General features: G+C 46.0%; 1 protein-coding gene across 1 annotated transcript; it reads right to left on the bottom strand.

Annotated features, from left to right (window-relative positions):
* Positions 1–6,281: 6,281 nt before the first annotated feature.
* Positions 6,282–7,681, bottom strand: LOC128725392 (uncharacterized). Its single transcript, XM_053819133.1, has 2 exons — positions 7,226–7,681; positions 6,282–7,045 (listed from the first exon to the last, which is right to left on the bottom strand). The coding sequence occupies exons 1-2, from the start codon at positions 7,316–7,318 to the stop codon at positions 6,482–6,484; spliced, it is 657 nt and encodes a 218-aa protein (XP_053675108.1). The 5' UTR covers positions 7,319–7,681; the 3' UTR covers positions 6,282–6,481.
* Between the last annotated feature and the right edge of the window lie 3,493 nt (positions 7,682–11,174).

Here is an 11,174-nt window from a genome sequence, read left to right as displayed (position 1 = left end):
ATCCCGTTGGCTGGCGCGAAACCAAGCGAAACGCGTCCTGTTCGCCCATTAAGTGTCGAAGTGGGGCGAGGGCCGTTCTTTTTCGTTACTTTCTGACCGGAACCTTTCCACACCACATGGGCGAACATCTTCATTAAAGAGGTATCGTTTTAATAAAACTTTAAACTTACCGCGCAACCTCTGCGCGATTTCCTTCGCAAAAGGTATTCCCGCCATTACGGTCGTCACGGTGCTGGAAGTTAAGCGTAAATTCGTAAAGGAATTTGTTTCGTCGGACCGCGCACCGGACACCGGAATAGGAAAAAAGCCGGGGGTTGTGAGCAAACTTTTTCACATTACCGATCGGGGTAAAATGTCGACGACGGAATGGGGTGGGTCATCGTGGAGTAGGATAATTAATTTTTTTCAACCAACTTTACCAACGACCATGAACCGGGTAGGTGCTGCATGCGATGGGTTCGGTAAGAATGCACACATCTGAGAAGGGAATTATGCAATAGTATAAGACAGTCTGAGCGAGGGTGATCGTCAATAGGAAATGCAACCATTATATGTTCTTTTTTGATAAAATTCCTTAACCCATTGCTATAAACAAATTTGATTAATTTAATGTCAAATCGATATTGCTTTGAATTTTTAAAATCGAATATTACACTCTTCGATGCGTTCTTTTACTCCCGAAAATTGCGAAATTTTAGCCACAATCTATATTGATCGGCTGACAAACAATCTAAATTATTTACTAAACAAACACATCCGAATCTTCGAAAAACGATATGGATTTATTATCAAAATATTCTCTTACAAAAAAATACAACATATGCAGCACAAACCCATTTGGTGATCATGTAACTTTCCGACGAGTTATTTAAATGCCAGCTGCATATGCCAATGATAGGCTCTTTCGATGCTCGCTACAGTTCGCTTCACTCGGCCCACCACCACAACAGGTGCCGTTTCTGCACGGACATGCACGGGACTCATAAATAATGGCAGGAATTTGCTGGCCAGCAGAATAGGTTTGGCTTTTTGTGTTTTATTGTCACATCTCGAACTTTGCTCATTTGCTTATTAAAGTCAGTCCTTTTGCCTGCCGGTGAATCCTGGTCCTCACCGGATGCTCCCAGCAACAGGATCGACAAAACGATGGCCGGCTTTTGGCCCTAAATCTATGGAGCAGTCCAGCCTCTACCCAAAACGGGCGTGACTGCAGGGGCCCAGAGAGTGTGTGTATTTCGTGCACCACTCTTAACAGAAGGACGTTCAACAAGAATGGATTGCCCTCCGGCTTTCATTTCGAGATGTTGAAGTTCCGGCCCGGGGCAGGAACAAAAGAAAACTAAATGATTATAAATTATCAAATTTCCACATACATATTTGCTGAACTCGGAGCGGCACGACAAAACGGTTTGGACACTTGCCGAGTGCTTTCGCTCCGAACAAATCCACCAGTGTCAACAACTGGGGTCCACCCGTTGCAGGCAGCAGGAACAAGGCAACCAAGAATGAAGGGAAAAAAACAAGCTTCAAGAATGTTTCATGTTTATTTATATTCATTTGCAGCCGAAGCATTCTTCAGCCTGCGTTCCCAAAGGTTTTCTGTTTCCGGAGAGCAGCAGATTCCGTTTGCCTCGTGCAATCTTGTGACTCTGTAAATGCTGCTCGGTCGTGCGCTTACAAGCTGGGAAGTGTCGGAGTTTCTTGGACCTATTGTAGCTGCAGGCAGTGCAGCACAACACCGTTTTCCATTGATCGAGAGCGATGAGGCATTGCGGGAATTGTGTGCGTTGTATGATCAGATATTCAAGCGATTGTTTCTATTCAGGTAAATTACGTTTTTGATGAAGGACATCGTTGTGAAACGCTAACGATAGAATTCTATTTCTAGCGCCATGAAATAAGTCAACGGAGAAGTCAATCAGGTATTGTGTGATATCTATACCTCTTCATCTTATAGCAGTATTTTTACACCTCAATTCATTATTAAGTGAATCCTTTGTATGCAAACTCTTGGTTTGCTTCGAATATCTCGAATGATACCAGAGACTAAGTGTTCTTTCATTATTCCCTGAAAATCTTTTTACTTATTACTCATTACAGCAGACTTATCCATGCTTCCAGTGCTTAATCCGCTCACATAAACCTCTCCCGTCTGATCGTTGCACATCTGTGCACATCGCGAATGTGCAACCGATCAGTAGAGGCTGTAGTAGAGTCCCCTACAATCTATATAAAACCATCATTCCGATCTTAGGCTTCCACTAATTTGCGAAATACGGACGGTGGGGAAAAAAACAACGTGGAGAGAAATAAAAAAAAAGCTCAAGCAAGAAATGCATCCAATAACGACCCACACAGCCAGGTTCTGTTTTGCCATCACGGTGATCAGAACCAACGCGAGAAGAGCAACAAGCAAAAAAAAATAACGAAAGCTCACACTTTTCTGCCCGTGGACGAAAGTTGCGCTCGCTAAGCGCTCGACTGCCTGTAATCCTGTTCGGTATTATTTTCGCTTTCGCTTAAAATATGTAGCATCATAAACTACCGATAAAAGTGCCCCGTAAATGTAATGCCTGCGCTTACGTTCATTCGTACCGAACGGTCCCGCTTGGCCGATCCGGACCAGCTGGAGAAATTCAATTCACTTCCGGTCTGCACAGAGGCAAACAAGTGCATCCCAGAAAGAGAGATAGAGAGAGTGAACGAAATGCAAACCCCTGCAAACGAAAGGGGCTGAAGAAAACCGCTAAGGTGACGGAGGCAAACCACGAGGCAGCGTTGGCAGAATGTACGAGCGCACGGATCTATCGAAAGTTACTACCGAGGGAAAACCAAATCGCCCAACGGCCTGAGCGAATGCACTTGCAATTTCTCCGCAACTGCATAAGCAGGGGAATATTTTGCACCACAACTTTTTCTGCAAACCCGTTTCGCGCCGGATAAGTTCGTGGCGGAGTTGCTAGTTTTCCAGCCAGCCAGCCACCGGGAAGTTCCCAACGGGGGCAAATTTACACCATCGACTGGCGCTCGTTACGAGCGACCGGTGGACCTTCCCAAGCGTTGAAACTGCTCATCCGCAAAAACAGAGCATCCTTCTTCGAAGACGCTTCACCAAACCTTCCGGGTGGGCGAGTGTAAATCATGTCATTTGAAATTAAAAATAAAAACACCAACGGTGATCGCGGTGCCGAAAAGCACCCAAAATCGGACGTCGTACACAACTCGCAGCACGAGCGGGAAGTGCTACAAACCCAGGGTATCTTCATGGCTAATAACGTGTTCTTGTTCTAAATGAAAGCAAGCCCTGCTTACGAGATACTCAACGGTGAAACAATAAAACGGTTCATAGTGGAGCATCAGAACGATCCACCACACAACGAGAGCCCAGGAACTTTTAGCTGTTCACAGATGATCGAGCACATTACGCAAGAACGCTTCCGACGGAATATGAGTTGAGTGGTTGCGCCTACGCTAGTATTAATCGATTTCTTTAATGTTCAAGTAGGCCACCCACAAATAGTCAGCACGTTGTAGCGGGATAAAATTTAATCTTGCAACTTGAGCCAAATTCATTAACATCTCCACAATCGCCTGCTCGCCTGCAGCCGGTCGCCTGGATGACAGAAAAGCGTATACTTACCGTTGATCAAGAAATCTACTCAACGACTTAACCCCTCCCTCCCACATCCAATTTCGCTGGAGGCTGTCCAGAGAAAGACCAACCATTCTTAATTATTTCATGTAGCTTCACCTCGTAACATTATCCCTCCTGGTAAAAGAAAAAGGGGGGTTTTAGGTGCGCTTGTTCTAGTAATCCGCTTTGCCGCGCGCCAAGGTTCCACTGGTGCTGCACCACCCCTAGATCGGAGGGCTTACAGTTTTATCTGCTGGCGGGGAGATAGTTCTTTGATGCTTTCAGCTTCGGCCCCAAAAACGCCCGATACGCCCGGCCAGAATTCGTTAAGATTCCGTTCTCCCATGAACACCCTATGAAGGTCCCTGCATTGTCTCCCAAAGCCATGCGGAGAAACTTTATCGTGAGAATAATTGAAAGTAAAATAAAGTCGCACCGACGACAGCGAGGTTTGCTGCTAGTTGCGCTCACCGCACACGGCCACAATGGAAGGTTTGGCGACCAAGCGTGGCCGTGGCGGCTGTATCGGGCCACCTTTTCTCGTGGGATAAAGATCTCGGATACATTCTTTCCCGGACACCGGTCGGGCTGAGTTTCTTAAACAGCCCGATAAAACGGGATGGCGAAGGATCGCACCGCTTGCACCGCACTTGGTTCCACTTGTCTCATTACTATCCTCATAAGTGTTTCGCTCGCTCGTTTTTCCACAATCTCTCACTTCGTCGCCGGTGTCGTCGGTGGAGACACTCGTCGGAAAGGATTCTAATTAAAACATTCTAAGAAGTACAAATCCTTGGCAAGCGAGTGAAAATTTCGTTCGCTCGGGTGAACCCATTGAGCTCTTCGATGGTCCATGCATCGTTTAGTGGCGACCGGGCGAGAACCGGCGGCCAAACCCGCCGGCTGTCGACACGACTCGAAAGCTGAGCAAATAATGTTCGCACGTTTCACGCCAAAGGGAAGCGCAAATGTTTAACTATGCGTGTCGATTAAATTATTTCCACCGTCATTTCTGTCCGCATGGGCGAGCTAGCCGGAAGATAGTCAGCTCGCTCAACTGATCCTGGTCAATTTGTCGTCCTTTCGGGCGATTTGGATGTTAGTATTGCACTTCTAGTTTTAACCGAAATGCTGTTGTTCAATGTTTAATATCTTGTACTCGAAGATAGAGTGCTTGGGAAGCTCTTGCAGAAGCAAGGTAAAGATTGATCATAATCAAAATGATGGCAAAATTTTAAAAATAATTTACAAAAAAAATAATAAAATGAAACTAAGCTCAAAATAAAAGACATAATGAGCGATAAGTGGTATAATATTACTTTTTTGACGTGAATTTGTATTTTAAAATTAGTGTTCAACAGCGTTTCAGGCTCATTTTTTGATGAAAAATTAAAAAAAATTGAATACCACATCAGTGTTATAGATTTTTACTATTTTACTTATTTTGAACAGTACATCGCCTAACAATTCTATCGAAACTTCTAATGTGTTTGTTGCTTAGGCAATGGAAAACTCTAAATTCTACAAAACAATTATACTCGTCTTAAAAAAGTGATTTTTGTTTTACTGCTTCTGGTAATTTACATTACACTTTTTCAGCTATTTGACCAACAACGTGATTTGATGTAAACTAATCAATGAGCCATTGCTACTTTATCCTCGGTTTGCCGCTGACAAACCCGCCCCGGAAGGGACAATAACAATCAGACACGGTAAACTAACGCCGTCGGTTCGTTAATCATCAAAAGTTTTAATAAGCAAAAGCATCGTTTATGAATATTGATGTACGTGCAGCATATCCGACTGCACGCAACCACGCTGCGTACCGCGAAACCAGCTTCGACAAAAACCATCGCAGAAACTAATAATTCAGCGAACTTGGAAGCTTTCTCCTCCATACAAATTAGCTGGCGAAGCGTGTGCTGTTTATCGTGGGCCACATTTTGCACAACTTTTCCCATGGTCCTTAGCGTGATATAATATGCAAGAAGCCTGCCGCAAAATGGTTTCGCTCAAAAACGTACCTCTGTGCGAGCCGTTCGGTGAAGCCAAGGCCGGGAGCCAACAAATCCATGCACCTATTATCTTACCGAGCGCACAAAAAGTTTGTCCCTAATCGCTTCATCAAAACCGGCACCGGCGAAGATTGCTGTTGACGAGATAAAATTAAAACGCTGCGCCGTGTCGGCACCCACACCGACCAGGCAAGCTAACCATATTTAGCACGTAATTTAAGCCCCAACTTGTGCCGGCGCGACTACTACCTGTTTATAATCTTTTGCAAATTAGCATGTTAGCGTTTATCAGCATATTTAGGGGAAGCTAGGCTGTGTTGCGGAAGCAGGATGAACGCTGCAGGCGGCTTACCGGTGCACTTAGCTTCGACAAAATCGGTAAACCTGTTGCGAACGTGATGTAATACATGGCGCATTATAGTTCTTCGCACGAAGTTGATAATACCCCAAAGTCTAAGCCCAGCGTTTGCAGATTGTGGCCGACGATTGTGGCATTACGAGCTATACCTATAACTATAGCGTGTGGTTGACAGGTCTTACCTATTTTCAATGCGTTTTCTTTCGATGAACAAAAGCACACAACACGTGAGGTGATTCACTCCAGAAGTTTTTTTCTTTTTTCCCGAGCACCGCTTTTCGGCACCTTCAAGTACGATGTTTTATTGCTGTTGGAATGTTAACGAATGTGCCCCGATGTTTGTAGCAGATGATGCGGTGCTCAAACCTCCACGAACAAGCGGAACCGCACGCATTTAGCATTGCGGATTGTGTTTTTTCGTCTCGTTTCCCGAGCACCAAACAGGCAAACATTTAATTTCACAACCGCTTGAGACTACAAAGAGCGCTGTAATACACCTGCTTCGTTTCGTTCGCAGTTGCACGAAAACCGTTTTCGTATCGCAATCAACGCAGGCATCCAGAATGGGTTGATTTGCAACCGTTCGCTTGCTTCCGGATCCGTTCCCGTGCCCAATGGGCGCCCGGCGAGCCCACCAAACCATCGGTCCAGAAACCCGGCCAGTTCGAGTGCCAGCGAGCAGTGGACCAGAAACACTTGCGCCGTAATTGTTGCGCTCAGGCTCTGCATTCGGCAGTAGATAAAAAATTGGTGGTACCATTCCTCCTCGTCCGTCAGGTACTGAAGATGGATGTCCTTTTCCGCGTGGTACATCGAAACGAACGCGGACACGACGAACAGCAGGAAGGCACCACCGGCCACCACCGCCTCGACGGTGTAGTTCACCTGACTGCAGCCCTTGAGCAGGAACAGAAACGAGTAGAACGAGATCAGAAAGTAGCTGGCGAACAGACCGCAGAACAGCATCTCGTGGGGAAACGGTTCCGGATGGTGCAGAAAGCCCTGGATGTGCAGCGCCGCGCAAATCAGGCACGAAATCTTCCCAGGCACAGGTCCACCACCAGCCACAGCACGTCGAGCACGGTTACCAGCAGCGCGACGAACCACACGAAGCCGAGAAAAAGAACAAATTGTCTTAACATGACAAGTCAATTTGATGGAACACGACGACCCAGGGCGCGAGTGACACACTGCTGTCGTCCTTCCTGTTCTGCTTACGGTTTCGGCGAATTTCATTCCAAGAAACGCCTGCTTTTCCAGTTGGTGCGTGCGTTCGCGCTCGGCGCTGGTTCCAGCGGAAATTTCAGGCATGACGCTACAACTCACTGTCTGGAAAGCTCGTTGCGTTCACTTAACCACCCCGATGGGCAACAAAACTCGACCAACAAAACACGCAAATACCACAGAAACAAACGGATCGCTTTTCCCGATGTGCAACGTTCTTACTTAACCGTCGGAGGTGCTTGTGAGTAATTTATAGTCCCAGTAGGCGAGCTCACCAGCGCCCAGCGGTGGCAGACGTCACGTCAAACAGCGGTAGCTCGCCTACTTTGTCGGTTTCAATCTTCAATGTGTAATTATGCCCAAGCCGTCTCTCTATGCTATGCGCGATGACTCATCGTTTTGTGAGGCTTCGGAAGAAGTTTGGAAACCCTCCATTCGCGACTTGCCCAATACCCCGACGATGAGCGACGATCTGCTTGGAGCGAGAACAGCTCGATTGCGATGATTTGCAAGATAACAGGCACGATAGTACACGTAATACACATCGCGCGTAGGTTATCACTCATCGGTGGGTTTTACATCATGCTTTGCGCCAGCGTATCATCTGCAACTTTTCGCCTGACTACTTCGGCACAATGCGCCCACAAGCCTCCCAGTGAAGGCGATTTCCCACAACGTTTTTCCTTACCACGAGCGAGAAGGGAACATTCCTCTAGGGGCCTATCGTATTCCACCGTACAAACCGCCACCGAGCCGTAATTCAAATGTTTACTTAAGGCAATTTGTTTTTAATGGACCGGAATTCATGGCGTACATCGTAAAACGATATCCTCGCCAATGGCCACGTCGGTGTGCATTAAAATTGTGGCTGGGCGAAGGTATTATGGTGAAATAAAAATGCACGATGTTAGTGTGAGCCCGCTCCCCTTCGGGAGCATCGAAGGAAACCAATATTTTCTTCGGTCGGATTTGCTTCTCTCGCAGCACATCCGTGCAATCGGTCGAATCGGTTCGGACTGCCCGTTGCGGTCAGTTTAGAGTCAATTAGGCTCAACATCCGGAACGCGATACTCGATCCGCAATCGAGGGATCCGGTTTCAGAGCGCCATTATATTCTTAAAGCTATTTTTGGACCTCAGGATCGATAAAACAGGACGCTGTTTGCGAGAAGGAATCTTTTGTTTGCGATATATATATATATATATATATATATATATATATATATATATATATATATATATATATATCATGGAATAATTAAACAAGGAAGCGCTGTTATTCTTTCGACAGATCTGTTTCTCGTGAAAAGCGTGCCTCCATTTTACAAGCGAAATAGTAAAAAATCTCGTGTTTACTCGCATAAGGAGCGGAAAAATTGTAAACCGATGGTGAATTGGAACTATATACTACAATTTCACAAATCCTTAGAGACGTAAGGATTCACTTTCCCATCAAGAACAACCTCAAAGTGCAGCGGGCGTTTTTTTTTTGGCACCACTCGCAATCCACCTTCGCTTATCGTTCGCCATTTCACATCCCACTCTGGTGAACAATGCTCTCGTACGACAACCTCAACAGAAGCCCCAATGCACTTGCGAGCAGACTCGATTCCCCATTTTGTGTCTTAGTTTTAAAATCATCGCCTTCATTCTCATTTGTTGGTTGGTAACTGAGCATTAGAGCAGAAATAGCAGGAGCAAGTGACTTCCGTACCATTTGGCAAGTCACATACCAGCCGCTGAATGTTGCCGGGGACATTTATTAATCCAGACAATCGTCTCGGTCAAGTGCCGCTCTATGTGGATTAGATATGAACTTCTCCGCTTGGAGAGGAAACGTGCCCAAAAAAAAATAAAATACCAAGCAGCTAAGCCACCTCCGCTTGGCGAACTCTTCCATTCGAGCGATAAAAAGCTCGAGCGTCTTTAGTGCAAGCTAGAAAACGGCACGACGCTTACATTAGGGGTCCATGCACCAGAGTGCACCTGTGACCGGATTGTGGCTTTTACACGTCCCAAGCCGGCACGCCGGGACATATACTCGAGCCACTCGCCTGTGCCTTTTGCTTGCGTTTCACCGCACCGGCTGTAACATTCGTAACGCCAATGGGTTTCAGGACACACAACAATCACACAACAACCGCATCCGCATGCTCGGGAATTCGCTTCGGTGGTGGTTTCGGTTCATTTCTTGCTCGCAAAAGGCACAAAGGGGGTGGGGGTTTTTGATAAAATCCTATTTAAATATTTCCATAATGGAATAAATGATAACGATTATTGCCGTCGTTATCCACCACACGAAAACTAGCGCTGCTGTGGTGCTGCTGCTGCTCCTCGATGTGGTGCAAAATCTTGGCCAAAGTCACAGCCATTTTGTGGTGTGCCCGGGAACTTATGGGAGCGCCGTTGCTAAACGCAGCCCGGTGGTGCTTCGTTTGCCTACCGATGAGGGCTCTTCAGGTGCAGTGTTAGTTTGGAATTAAAGGAAATAAAAATGAATAGCAGAAATTACTGCGTTGCATTACGAGAGCTTCCATTCAATTTGTGTACTTGAGCGCATGGGTACTCAAAGAAGGGTAAAACATCTCTCGATTAGAGCCTGTAAATGTTACTGTAAAATGAAGCTTAAACTGTTTATTATAAAGAGACCATAAACCTCCAAAACCGAAGCAGCTATTACTTGTGCATATTTTCTAATGTTGTGTTGTAACGACGTAAAAATTGTCCAGAAAGTACTCTATTAACGTGCATACAAACTACTAAACATTTTATCAAGTTTTTTGGGTAAATGTGTATGTCTATCAGATGTGATGGTCGTAAAATAAATCATTAGTAGCGTCACACTATTCCATCGTTTGAATTACGCTCGTATATGTTCAGAACAGAGCATTTTCTTTTTTTTTTGGCTTCGGTATGTCCATCAAATATACCTCAAACCACCCAGACAGATTACCCTCGCACACACAATAAAAAAAACAAGGTTGGCTTCCATTAATGCTCGTACGTACATTATTCCATCGAAGCCAATGACCGGACAGCAAATGGGCAAAGACAAAGAACGAACCGAAACCTAATCATGGGCCAACAGGGAAAAGGTGTGTTTCTTTGGAGATTTTACTAATGGCTTTCGGGGCGTTTGTCACCACGACGCTCGACCAGACGGACAGGAGAGCATAAAAATGAACAATACAAACCAACGCTCACGACGATGATGTGATCCCGTCGGCCATCCCTGATATAAAACTACCCACAACACGGAAGCTTACATCCGAAGGAACCGAAGGAACCGGCACGCACACCACCAAAAACCACCCTCAGGATCCATGGCCGACGGACGCATGACCTCGTCGACGGTCGTCCATGTCGATGTGTAAAACCCTGGTAATGCTAAGAAACATAAATTATGTAACACCCTCACAGAAATCCGATTGAGGCTCGGATGCTCACCTCACGGCATGGCATCAATTTCCGGCCACAACCGAGCCAACCCGAGCCCGTACTTTAAGGCTGTAAATATTTCAAGCCACCACATGCAACCCATCTCACGGCACTTTTATGCTATCGATGGTACACCGCCTCGTTCCTCTGGCTATCAGAGCACCAGGGCCAGTGCAAAACACGCACGGCTCTAATCGCAATGTGACTAATTGGCGATTCATGGTGCGTTGACGGTGCAAAACTGATGGCGATGATTTATTCAGCGATTGGAAAATTTCAACCAATGGGATGACTTAATAATTGATCGTAGCTAAAAGTACGAGACTAAATTCGAGGCTCGCTCAATAATGCAGCAGCAATGTTACACACTTTTCATTGTGCGCCCGAGAACAGCCTTAAGCAGCAGCAACACGCTGCTAGAAAAGGCGTCACCGGCCGCGAAAGTAACTCGTAAATCGATCAAAATTACACACAACCACAGCCCGGGTTCGGGAAATTCGTCGCCC

Source organism: Anopheles nili, chromosome 3 (assembly GCF_943737925.1).
Source record: "Anopheles nili chromosome 3, idAnoNiliSN_F5_01, whole genome shotgun sequence".
NCBI classification, from domain to species: Eukaryota; Metazoa; Arthropoda; class Insecta; order Diptera; family Culicidae; genus Anopheles; species Anopheles nili.
This window is presented reverse-complemented; position numbering and strand designations above follow the sequence as displayed.

What these genes read in the sequence shown, in the direction of transcription:
- LOC128725392 (XM_053819133.1), bottom strand. Translation starts at nt 7,318, where the DNA reads ATGCCTGAAATTTCCGCTGGAACCAGCGCCGAGCGCGAACGCACGCAC. An exon ending in GAATGAAATTCGCCGAAACC is followed by an intron (nt 7,046 to 7,225) that starts GTAAGCAGAACA and finishes GTGCCTGGGAAG; the next exon opens with ATTTCGTGCCTGATTTGCGC.